Source organism: Stenella coeruleoalba, assembly GCF_951394435.1.
Source record: "Stenella coeruleoalba genome assembly, chromosome: 5".
In the NCBI taxonomy this organism is placed as follows: Eukaryota; Metazoa; Chordata; class Mammalia; order Artiodactyla; family Delphinidae; genus Stenella; species Stenella coeruleoalba.
In genome coordinates this window covers 46,560,957-46,574,687 of record NC_137150.1, presented here as the reverse complement: position 1 = coordinate 46,574,687, position 13,731 = coordinate 46,560,957, and the positions used below count along the sequence as shown (strand labels likewise).

The window sequence follows — 13,731 nt, the reverse complement described above, 5'->3', positions numbered from 1 at the left end:
GTTCCCCCCCACCACGTCTTTCAATGAATTGGAAGCCTATGCTAAACCATCCCCATTTTATATACATAGAAACTAAGACAAAGAGAATATAGGAATGGATTCTTATTAAATAAGAATGAAACATTTTTTTATATGGAAAATGTAACATTCCTAAATTCATTGCTCTTTTCTTTGGCTAATCATCTTGTTTCATAATACATAACATGCTTCATAGAAAATGTATTTATAAAAGTTGTCATTAAATAATGCAGGGCTGAAGTTTAATAAAAAATGAGTGCGCTGAATTGTCCTTTAAAAAAGCCGCAATGTTTACATTGTATATTCCAACCTTCAGGTCATTCATTAGTTGGGGAGGTGAAGGGCTTTATGTTGGTTGCCAGGAAGCACACAAAGGCAGCAGGGAGGGCTGAAACAAACAAGGCCACATTGCTGGGAAGGTGGCCTTCAGAGGCAAGCGCTTCACTGGGGCGGAAACCTTGCAGCTGTGTTACCTCACGCCTCCACACAAGAAAATGGACTTTAAAACCACAACATGTGAATAGAAGCAAGGTTAGCCAAAGAGATTTTGAGAAATTGCTTTTCTAATGCATTTAAAATGAGTATTAGATGTTGCATTCTGTGTCAGTTTCTATAAACACAGGGGAAGCTTTTACACTTTTTAAAGTCAAGCCAGGTTAAACAGAGTATAAGGAGGGGATGTTTTAAAACAATTCAACAGTGGGTTTTGAAAATAAACTGCGGAATTAAGGAAGTGTGGGGGTTGGGAGCTTTCATTCCCTACCTCTGGGCTTGAACTTTTTGCCTCCTAATTGAGTACCTTGAAATGTACTTTGATTCTGGAATTCGATTGCTAAGTTGTTTCTTTTCAAAGGCACCTGTTGAAGGAAAAGAAAAAGAAAAAGAAAAATACTTAGAGAGTTGACTGCTCTTAAAATGACGGCTGTTAAAAAGAGGTAAAGCCATTATGAGTTGCCAGAATGCTACACTTGAGTTGAACAAAGGATCCCAGCCCGGGCCAGAGAACCCAGAGAGAATTTCACAAGGTGAAACTGCAGAGGAAGATGCCTGCATAGCCCTGCTTGAAAACCAACTCAGCCTGGGCGACTTTGTCCAAATACAAAGAGCCTTTGAGGTAAGCGTTAATCTTATTTCCTGGAGACTTTGAGTTGCTCATGAAGGAGACCAGGATGAAACAGATTTTCTCTTAAAAGTTTTTTGTTTTTTTTTTTAATATGCTTAATGGTTAAAACAGGGAACTGAAAAGAATTGGTCAGACCTGGATTTAACACCAGAGTAACTTTATCCCTCAGTTCTTCGGGACAAATAATATTATTTAGTATGAAATTGCTGCTGTTGAATATCATTACCATCCAGGAAGGAAAGTGAATTCTTGGACAAATTTTTTTCTTAGAGATCAACATATTTTTGGAAAACAGAAAGTTACGACGGTGACAGGGGGAAGCCAGACCTCTAGGGTGACTCCCAATAATAACTGTCCTTGCAGGTAACATGGAAGTATCCCTCTGGAAATGCAAATAGCCACTTCCCGGTGTGCAAACATTCTCCCCTGCCTCACCCCAGCGACGCAGCTCCTTTTCAAAGCAGATTGTGGCACTTTATTGTCCCAGATCCCATGGGAGGGACCAGTCTGCCACTCTTTTTGCAAATATTGGAGCAATACCAATGAAAACAAAATTTAAAAAATTTTAATTACCATAAGAATTTTAACTGTAAATGAATAAGTTCCTTCTCTCTATCTTAATTTTGAATTCTGCAGCTATGCCTAATGAACAGCATATATCAAAATGATTCTTAGCTTCTCATGCTGATAGGAAGAAGTGCTCTTCCGTGCTGTGGAATTTAGGTAGACATGAGCCTCCATCCTTCCTGCTGCATTACAGTTGCTAAAATATGATCTCAGGGCTTCAGAATGTCCTCTGGGGTGCTTGAGAGCGTCATATTAATTTGAAACAGACATACAATGTTTGGGAATACCACCTTGAAATTAATAAAGCATGATGAAATCTCACCGTTATATTGGTCTGTAGTTGGTACAAATTTTAATCTTTACCTATCCAAAAAAAAAAAGAGTTGCTAACCACTGAAATACTCTACTATACCCTGTTTTGTATAACAAGTTAAATTTTACCTGTGTTGAGAATGTCCCAATAGTATCAATCATTTCTTTTTAATAGACTCTATCATATTTAGTAGCAAAGACATGCGCTGCCCTACACTTTTCTCATTTTAATCTTCATGTATTTGCAGTTCATCCAAACCCATTTGTCTGAAAGATTTTAGTGATGCTCATGTCCAATGCCCCAAATGAATCTGGCATAGTTTGATAGACGTAGCAAACATTTTGACAGCTTGAGGACATTCAGAAAAACGTAACAGCAGACTAGGACAGCTTTGACTCTGGAATGAACAGAAATGTGGCAGTTTTTTTCTGGTGTTAAGAACACAAAGTTGAACGCTAGGGTCTATTAGGAGGGTCAACTGTATAAAGTCAATGTGTTAGAAAGTGAAACTGCTATAAAAGGTTAGGGGTGGGTGTTCTTTTCAAATTACCAGTTAGTCTGGAGTGAACCAAAGTGAAATAGGAAAATTGGATCTCAAGATATATATATATTTAACTTTAAATGTTTCAAAGGCTGGATCACTTATTTTGAAATTAACCAGTTGGAACAGCAGGTACCACTGATGGACCAAAAGGGAGAAAGAAATTGCTGTTCAGAGCTTGCATGAACCTAGACAATCTAATTACAATCTTTTTTAAAAATGTAATTTAAAAAAAAAATTGAGCTTTGCAGGCATACTTCAAGAAAAAATGAAGTCCATCGATTTTTACCAGATTCAACAGACAGAATGGAACGATCCAATGGCAAATGTACAATCGGGAATAAAAGTTAGGCCCTTGAGACAACAGTTTCCACACACAGCATGGACACCTAGAGAAGAATCATATACTAGATGATTTCTGTGAACTCTCTTCCATCTGCCATGAGCGTTGGACCCGCAGGCCACAGGTGTAGATTGTTGTGAAAAGAAAAATTGCCCTCAGGGGCTGTCCTGCAACACAGAACCCCAAAGTCAGTGATTTGTAGTCCAGTCACTAAAGACATGCTCTTGGAATGCCACGATTCTGGCACTGGATCCTTTCATCTCCTATTTTGTTTTTTGTACTCAGATTGCTTATTTGGGGTTGAAGAGTTTTCAGACAGTAGGTAAAGTCCATGTCCTTAAATAGCAGTAGCAATGCTTTATTGAAAAATGGGAAGCTGAGTCTTCCTGTAGTCAATGTTTCACATATGGTTCCAAATGAGATATTACCTACCATATAAATCTTAGTAGTAACATTTAGGAATGAAGTGAGTAATGCTTATGTTTATTGCATGATGGTGTATGAGTCAGAATCACTTAGTGTATAAGAGTCAGGGGTCAGACTTCTTGGATTTGAGTCCCAGTTTTGCCACCGACAATGAGACTTTGTGCAAATTGCTTAATCTCTCTGAGCCTCAGTTTCCTTTGTTTCTAACGTGCGAATAATAGGGTTGTTGTGAGCATTAAATGGGGTATTATCCGGAAAGCACTCGAAAGAGTGCTTGACACAGAAAAAGTGCTCAATTAACATAGGTATTATATGTTCAGTGAGTAGAGGTTGAACAATATGGTCTTTAACATTCTCTTAATTTTAACTCATGCATTTCCTAAAAAAAAATTAAGCTTTGAATAACACTCACAACTATGCTTTTACATTCCTTTTAATTGGGGTAGGAAATGGAAGCAATGTGTTGCAAAGACACAAATTCACATAGAAGAGTACAAAAGCATCATCTTTCCATGTCTTCATATTCTATTAGCATGTGAAAGATTTTAAGTGATGTCTTGATCCTCTTCTTTAGAACAAAGAAGTTATCTGGATAGAAGTACTAGAAAAGTAACTTGTGCATTTCTTTTTCTTTCAAGTGATGGTGCCCAAAAAGTCATATATCAGCTCGCAGGGAATGAAACTTGTATTATTCATAGAATTGTAAAATGCTTGTTACTTAAACTTTCCTGTAGCACTTGTAACGCTTAGAGAAATGATGTGGTCTCTGGATATTCATATTGTTTTAATGTCAAACATATTTTACATTTTCTTAGATACTTCAGAAGTCAGTTACTGTGTGAGGAAGGATGGCTGTGATTTGCTAATTTTATAGGAATTCTGAGCAATAGAAATTATGGTCCAAGGGAAATGGAATTTTGGAAAAGCTGCATTGAGACTTGATGTATACTGACTTTCTTCCAAGACTGTGGCTATGTAGGTTCCTGAATATTTCTTTTCTTTATTTCTCCATCGTTGACCACTTCATGTCAGGACAGTCTGCTCTTTGATCTTGGAAGCCTTGTTGCCTATTTGGCCTGTATCTAGTTTGCCTATACTGCTGGACTCACTGGACTGGGTCCTGACCTGCCTCTGTCAGCAACTGTGTCTGTATCACCCCCTGGTACATTCTTTCTGGCCCAGAGCCATGGCCTGGCCCTACCCTGTCTACTCCATGCTGCTGTTTGCCGAAGTCCTACTAAATCTTTAGGTTAAATAGCTTGAAATGAAATCTCCTAAACCGCATGTAAAAGGTGAACTATTTCTGCTTAAAGTAGGAAGGGCCAGGACAGTTCAGTGTGAGAAAGGAAGAATAAAAATCCTAACAGGAAGTCCCCAGAGATGTTAGGGGAAGGTTCTCTGAACAAACTTGTCTTGGGGAGCTGAATGGAATCTAAACACAACACACTTGTGCTGACAATCTAAAAAGACCAGAGAAATTCAGAAGGCACTTTTGCAGGTCTGAAAATTGTGCTTAAGGTGTAGTAAATGATTAAATCCACAGAATGTATGATATCTTCATGCTTGATTGTGTTTATAAAATTCCCAAGATTCCTGTCTACAGTAGGGCCTATGAACAACGCTTCCTTGTACCAACAGGACAAAGTTCTGTTGCCCTGCTGGGCAGGCTAGACTCTAAGGGAATACAGACAGTAACTGTTACAAAAAATTTAATTACATACATTTACAATTAAATAAATCATATTAACCCCCCCCCAAAAAACCCAAGACCTCCTGCCCCACCCCTTCCATCCTTACCTCTCCCAGGGATGAGAAGGAGAAATGAGGAACCCGCTTGGTGGTGACAGTGTTGGTCTGTATTTTTAAAGTGAGGTGGGGCTAATCTATTAAAAGGCTATGAGATTGAAAAAAAATATACAGACAATCAGATTCCCACCTTTCCATTATTTATTCTTCTTTCCGAACTGTCAGGATTCTCCCAGTTCATTAGGGACCTGCCTTCTCATTGCTCACTGTATCTTCACTATTAAGTTACCCAAATGGACAGGCCTTCCTGGCTATGGCTCATGTTCCAGAACTATTCTTACCTCTTGCTTCTTTCTTTTCTACCCCAGACATCACTATTCCAAACACATAAATAAAATCACCCATCTTTGTTTCATTCCCTTTCCTCAGAACTGTTAGATTTTGTTTGCCTCTGTCAAAATATGAGACAGCCCATGAAGATCATTTAAAAAATATATTTTTAAGGTAAGACTGATAGTTAAAAACTGTATATTATGGAATCCAATAAAGTTCCAAAATTAGAAAATCTTTATTTTTATAGGGTGTGCAAACTGTGTAAAATATATAATAGCACATTCATGATAAAGATTTATTTCTTGCTCATATAGAGAGCAGATATTTCTAATAGGCAGGCAGCTCCAAGTAGGGATTCTGGTCCCCAGGCTCCTTCCATCTTCCTCCTTCCACAGTGGCCATATGTCAAGCTAGTCATGGGGAAAGAGCATGAAGGAGCACATGGGGAAAGGTTTTGTGGGCCAGGTTCCCGTCCCAATTGCAAGGCCATCTGGAAAGTGTAGGCAGGTGTGTGCCCAGAAAACAGTCTCACCCACAATCCTTAGAGTGAATGGTAGGAAAATTTCCATCTCTCCTAATAAACCAGCATACTTATCTCATAGATTAAGGAAAGTCATGTGCCTAATGCTGTTTTGTGTTTCGCCTTAGCTGCCAGGAAGTTCAAAGCTAAATTCAGAGTTCAACTGATACAACTATTCTTAACATAGATTTTTCTGGAACAATTATCTTCTGTTTTCATTATATGATCCTTGCTCTTTTATCTTTGCTTTAATGGTCCAACTGCCTATGTACCTTCTATTGTAACTGAACTAAAACTCTTTCTAGAAATCAGTGGAGGTAAAAATGATGAATAAAAATTTAATATCTTTGAAGTTCAGTAAGATTTTATAAAACACTTCTGTAGGTATCGTGTTATTTGATCCTCTCACCAGCCTGAAATGTAGGCAGGGCAGATATTTTTATTTCCCATTTACACATAAGGAGAATAAAGCTCAAAGATATTTAATTGAGTTGTCCCATGGGGCAGAGCCAGGGTTCTGTGGTAGATTGCCAACTTCCCAGCCCATTGTATGGCATGGCTACCAGTGGCCACCAGGCAATCTCCCTTTGAGATTTGCTCTAAGGAATAGGAATCCAATAGGATAAGGACTTCATTAACAAAACGAGCATGTCCAGTGAGTAGCACACAGGCACTGTGCCTTGGTAACTTGGAATTAATGCACCATCAGCAAATAATCAACACTTCCTACAATAAAATCAATGCCGAGAAGGGTGGAAGAATAAAAGGGAAAGATAGGAATAACTCATTGCTTTTTTATTATTATTTTTTCCTTTCTAAAGGCATTCAGTGGAGGCTTGAGAGAAAGTAAACAGGTAAAGCTTAATCTATAACTTTATTCCATAGTGCAGAGTGCATTCAGCAATCTCAGTCAATCCATCACCTGCTGAACAAAGGCAGCAGGGCAGAGCACTTCTCGCCCCAACTCCCTTAGTGGAATCCAAAAAACCTATTTTGGATGGCAGTAGAAAATCAGTGAACCCTGCAGGCACCCCTCCTCAGCACTAAGGTGATAGCATGAAGACAAATCCAACAGCCCTGCAGCTGGCACAACTGGAAACGGCAGAGGAATTCTTTGGTGGTTTTGTCCGAGTTGCTACAATTCATGGGTGAGGTTAACAAACGATGCCATCACCAAAGCACAAGCAAGTGAAGTTCTTTGTCAACACATACGAAAAATCGGTCTTCCTGAACACTGCTGCCTTTGTGCTAAATTTTGTGACAAGTTCTAACGGCTTCATGCCTTTTCTAACTTCTCTGTGTGCTTTCATAACAGGTGCTTATAAAAATTAATCTTGGTCAGAGAGGGTGGTGAAGAGTGCTTTTGGGGGACAGATATTTTAACCTTAAGCTTTGGCCAGGACTGAAGCAGAGAAGGCAACCAAGAAACTGGTCATAAAGGAGAAAGAAAGAAAGCAAAGATGCCTATTGCTATTCATTTGTAGTATATCAACTTAGCCAGACCTTTAGATCTAGGGCACAGCCTACCTTTGTAATTTCCTGAAAATTAAAAAAGGAACATGGGGCTTCCCTGGTGGCGCAGAGGTTGAGAGTCCGCCTGCCGACGCAGGGGACACGGGTTCGTGCCCCGGTCCGGGAAGATCCCACATGCCGCGGAGCGGCTGGGCCCGTGAGCCATGGCCGCTGAGCCTGCGCGTCCGGAGCCTGTGCTCCGCAATGGGAGAGGCCACGGCAGTGAGAGGCCCGCGTACCAAAAAAAAGCAACATGAAGAAAGACAACTGGAGAACTATAATTTGTGCCATTTTGATTTCACGTTTGTCCTGTGTTGACAAGTATAGCACACCCAATGATGAGACGAGACCCCACCAACTTTGTTGCTAGAAATAGGAATCCTCTGAATTGTCTCTTGTTGATTTCTGACCTTTGCCTGAAGCTCTGCCTCATGCTTGCTCAGACACGAATCCCTTGGGTCTTTTCTTCCCTCGTCACGTCTTACCGCCATGTTATAGATAAGCATCTTGTGAGATATTGATTCTCTGGGCGCCAGCATTCTCTGCTGAGGACTTCCAGGGACACGGTTTTCCTCTACTCCATCGCCTCCCATGTTCTCCCTCCCTAATTCTCTCAACACCCCTGAGGCCAGGTTGTCACACTGGTCTTCCTCCAGATCTGTCCAATATGGTGGCCATGGGCCACATGTGGCTATTTAAGTTAAAATGAAATAAAGTTAGAATTTAATAAAATAAAAAATTCAGTTACTCACAAGCACCGGCCACATCTAGAGTATTCAGGAGCTCATGTAGCTTGTAGGCATCACATCGGACAGTGCCGATAACAGAAGATTTTCCTCATCACAGAAAGTCCTATTGGATAAGGCTGTGTCAGACCTTTCTCTTGGTATCCTTCTAACTTGTTCCCCTTCCTCACTTCTGGCCACATTTATACGGCCAAGGGGCTACTTTCAGCGCCTTAATCCCCCTGGAAATATACCAGACTGCTCATTCCTTAGAGCCTGGAGGCCAAACTGATTATTGGCCCCAGAGATACCAGAAAATATTTTCCTTTACTTTAGTCTAAGACCCATCTCTCCGCTTTCCTAGGGCTGTAAAGAATGGGAACATCTATTTCTTCCAAGGGAATCCTTACCTCCTCCTTCAAGGCCCCCTCCCGTCGCCACCGGTATTCAGTCTGGATTTATGGTTCCAACAAGTCAGTCACAAAATTATCTGACACTGGCACATTACCCAAATTGTTCATGCTGGTGGAATTTTAGTTACTTGAATACTTTAACAGTATTCCTGTTTTAGGACCTATCAAATGCTGGTGCCTCATGTTGGAATATTCCCGCTTCCCTCCCCCCAATCTCCAGGCAGCTCCTCACTCATACTTCATGTTTAAATACCACCATCCCAGAAAGTCTTCTCTCACTACCCAGGCTGGGTTAGCACCTTATCCTGTTCCTGTTTTCTCTCTTCATAGCTCCTGTGTGTTCTTTTCTTTCTCTAATTGCAGATGCTCTGATTAACTCCAAGTAGAGCCATGTAGAAGGATCAGGCTGGCAGAGAGAAATCGGTGTGAGACCCCAGAGCATGGCGACCCTGGGTGCAAATGAGATTATCTTGAGGAAAGAGCAGAGTGTCTAAGACGGGATCTTAGGGGAATCCTTCAAGGGGGTAGAGAAACAACTGGAGTCCATACCATAAATAAAGAAGCAGGTTTATTTCCTGGAAGTTGAGGGAGGAGAAGCAAACAGAAAAAAGGGGTGCAGTCAGTCATATACAATTTTTATGATTCCTATTTATTTAAGTGTTCTTTTATTATTATTATTATTTTTTGCGGTACGCGGGCCTCTCACTGTTGTGGCCTCTCCCGTTGCGGAGCACAGGCTCCGGACGCACAGGCCCAGCGGCCATGGCTCACGCGCCCAGCCGCTCCGCGGCATGTGGGATCTTCCCAGACCGGGGCATGAACCCGTGTCCCCTGCATTGGCAGGCGGACTCTCAACCACTGCGCCACCAGGGAAGCCCAGAGTTCTTTTATTATTAAAAGAAAAAGAAGGAATACATTATTTTCATCGTACAAAATCAAAGTTACACATGAAAGTCTCCTCTTACCATGGCTTACCCTTAGCAACTACAGTACCTTGGGTAACTACTCTTAATGTTGCATACTTCTAGTGTATTTTTCATTCATTTCTACCCATATATGCATGTACACATATCACATGTAGCTTTATTTTACATACAGTGTATTTTACATATAATATATATTACATATTTTATTTTGTGCATTCGAGGAAGAGTGCCACATAAATAGCTGCTAATCATGTGAAAATATACTCCAACTCACTAGGAATTGGATTTGAAACTTTAATCAAAAAAGAAGACATCCTTTTTCATTCATCAACTTGGCAAAGATTAAAAAGATCAATAATGTTTACTGTTGGCGAAGAATCAGGGAAATGAACACTATTACTAAAATTGTAAATTGTGAAGGCTTTTTTGGTAGGCAATTTTCTGGAATATATCAAATGTAAAATGTATCAAATGCATACTTTTTGAACCAGCAATTCCAATTCTACAAGCTATCCTAAATAAATTATGACAGGTACAGAAATAAAATTTGTATAAAAATATTCATTGTAATATTGTCAATAAAATGGAGTATTTAAAACACCCCAAATATTCATCAATAAATTAATGGATAAATTAATTATGGTCTACTTCTACTACTCAGCTATTAAAAAGAATAAGGAAGACATAAGATTGCCAAGATTTACTGTTCAGTGAAAAAAAGAAAATTGCAGAACAGTGCATAATCATATTCTAAAATGAAAAATGTGTGTATTTTCCATAATTGAGACCTTGTGTGTCAAGGTCTCAATTATGGAAAAATAGAACTGTGCTTGTAGCAGGGTAAGGTATGGCAAATGGCTTTGTGGACTCCTTATCTATACCATAATTCAATGCAAAGGTAAATGTTATTAAAGTGTCAGTATATCTTAATAGCCTAAAGACTCGGTGCTACTATTTTCTAAATGTATGGTCTAATGAAGCTGAATTTAAAAGCATCACCTTTTATACATACTTTGTCTCTCTATGAAGTAGTTTTCTCCATCCCCTTCCTTTCATTGAACTTTAGCATTAAGAGAGAGACTATAGAGAGGCATTGTTGCCTTTATTTCTCAGGTGAGGAAACAAAAATCCAGATGAAGGGATTTGTCCATTTGAGTTGTTGGCAAAACCAGAACATCACCCAAAGTGGTCTGATTTCCATTTTTGTCTCTTTTCTCTTAGTGAACAATGCTAAACTTTACTCAAATTTATTTCTCATCTTCCAACATTATTTTACACAGTATGATTCTATAACTTGACCATTGTTCACTACTCTGACCCCCTCCCCAACCTGGCTATTATTGGTAAAACAGATGAGCACCACTTCTACAATATAGATGAGAATATTAACAATACATTCATTCATTTACTGATTCTTACAACAGATATTTATTGAATGTTTACCCTTTGGAAGTTGAAAACTGCCTAGACCCAGACCTTCCCTCACGGAGAGCTATATTGACAAATAAACTTGGAGTTATTGTGTAATCACTCAGTGCTCTGAGGAGAGAGCAATGTTGGGGGAACACATAGCTCACATTGGGGAGGGGACTCCGGGGAGGCTTCCTGGAGGAAGAAACATCCAGGCTGCCGTCTGACAGAAGGGCATCACTCAGGCAGGTAAATGGGGCTTGGGAGAGTAGTTTTCTAGAAAGAGGATGGGAAGTACAAAGTTTGCTTGAGCAGAAGCAGTATGATGCTTTTTGAAGAAGTCAGAAAACTCATCTGCAAAGGGGAAAGGAAGGAAAGATAAGGCTGGAGCATCAAGCCAGAACCATCTAGAGGGCCTTAGAGAGCTGTGTTAAAGAGACGGACAAAGAGACGGACAGATAAAGAAGATGTGGTACATATATACAATGGAGTATTACTCAGCCATAAAAAGGAACGAAATTGGGTCATTTGTAGAGACGTGGGTGGACCTAGAGACTGTCATACAGAGTGAAGTAAGTCAGAAAGAGAAAAACAAATATCGTATATTAACGCATGTATGTGGAATCTAGAAAAATGGTACAGATGAACAGGTTTGCAAGGCAGAAATAGAGACACAGATGTAGAGAACAAATGTATGGACACCAAGGGGGGAAGTGGGTGGTGGTGGTGGTGGTGGGATGAATTGGGAGATTGGGATTGACATATATACACTAATATGTATGAAATAGATAGCTAGTAAGAACCTGTTGTATAAAAAATAAATAAAATAAAATTGAAAAAAAATGTATACACCCTTAGGTTCATTTCAGCATTATTTATAATAGTCAATATGTGGAAGCAACCTACATCAATAGATGAATGGATAAAGAAGAAGTGATACACACACACACACACACACACACACACACACAAATAAATAAAGAGGCAGATATTGGGGGACTGTACGGAGCCCCTGACATGTTTTAATCATGGGAATGACATGATGGGATTGACATTTTGGAAATGATCACTAAGGCTGTAGTTTTTGAAATGGTTCGGGGGGGTGGAGGTGGGAGCAGGACCGAAAGGAGGCGGAGAGGCCACTAAAGGGCTGGTACAATGGCCTGCCTGCACAGCAGAGGTTAGTGGAGAGATGTGGGAGTGATGGTGCGCAGAACTCGTTGATCGATTGAGTGTATTAAGGCAGTAACATACATTGAGTTGGGGAACACAGGAAGAGAAATGAGTATTGTTTTTTTTCTCCTTGAACTTTTTATTTTGAAAAATATCAAACCTACAGAAATTTGAAAATGGAAAGACAAGTGCAGTGAATATATACCCTCCACCCAGATTCAGCAATTGTTAATATTTTGCTTCCTGGGTAGCTTATAAACAACAGAAACTTATTTCTCACAGTTCTGGAGGCTGGGAGTCTGAGATCAGGGTACCAGCTTGGGTGGGTGAGGGCCCACTCCCAGGCTGTAGACTTCTTGTTGTGTCTTCACATGGTGGAAGGGGCTAGGGAGCTCTCTGAGGTCTCTTTTATAAGAGCACTAATTCCATCTATAAGGGCTCCATCTTCATAACCTATCACTTCCCAATGGTCCCACCTCCTAATATCATCACACGGGGCATTAAGGTTTCAACTTGTGAATTTTGGAGGGACACGAATATTCAGAACATGGCACACGGTTTTACCTCAGTCATTTAAAAGTTATTTCAGGCATGATGATAGTTTGCCCCAATTAACTCAAAATATACCTCCTAGGAACAAGGGTCTTCTTCTAAATAGCAACAATGAAATTATCTTACCCAGGAAATTTAACTCCATATATTACCTAATAAAAATGTGTGCATTAAAATATCCCTGTTTGCCCTGGTAATGTCTTTCATGTTTTTTTTTTTTAATTATAGATCCTTTCCAGGATCACACATTTCCTTTAGTTTCCTTTAATCTAGAAGCATTCTCTTACTTTTTCTCATCTATCATGACATAGATATTTTTGAAGGGTCATGTCAGATGTCTAGAACATCTCACAATCTGGATTTTCTTATTGATTCTTCACTGTTAGATTTAGGTTCACCATTTTTGGAAAGGATACTACGTAAGAAATGTTATGTCCACCTCTTGAATGACACCAGAGGCACAGCATGTCAGTTTGTCTCATTACTGGTGATGCTATAAGTTGGATTGCTTGATAAAGTGGGTCCACTAGAGTTCTACCTTTTAAAGGTAACTGTGGCGTGGTACTATGATATTGTGTTATAGTATTCTTCAGTATCTTTCACCCATTAGTTTAAGCATTAATTGATGATCTTTGCTTGAAACAATGACTACATAGGCTTGGAAAATGGTGACTTTTAAATTCTTTTGATCCTTGTTTATTCTCAATGTAGCATTCCTCTGTAATAAAGAGGCTTCCTCTTTCTCACTCCCTTTTCTCTCTTCCTTCTATTGTTTGTCTGTCTGTCTGTCTGTATCTTGGGTGTTACTACAGACTTGTGGATTCATTTATTCTATTCAATGCATTACTATCTATTACCATCATTATTCTTTCTGATACTGAAATTGCCGAAGTTTGGACAGTGTGAGCCCCTTCAAGCCAGCTCCTGCATCCTTTTTACATGTTTCCATCAATCTTTTATCACTTCCTTGCTTTCTGGCAGAGCTTCTGCATTAACAGTCAAACTTAAACAACTGTGGACTTTGGTCAGTGAACAGACACTGGTAAATGCTGCCAGAAAAAATACTGGAGCTTCTCCCACCATTGATGTG

At 39.7% G+C, this 13,731-nt stretch overlaps 1 protein-coding gene across 1 annotated transcript in view; it reads left to right on the top strand.

The window, feature by feature from the left end:
* The first annotated feature begins 513 nt into the window (after positions 1 to 513).
* Positions 514 to 13,731, top strand: part of WDR49 (WD repeat domain 49) — a 133,533-nt gene continuing 120,315 nt past the window's right edge. Inside the window, 2 exon segments of the mRNA XM_079921400.1 lie at positions 514 to 549; positions 872 to 1,132. Of these exon segments, the coding sequence (XP_079777526.1) occupies positions 965 to 1,132 (168 nt within the window). The 5' untranslated portion in view covers positions 514 to 549; positions 872 to 964.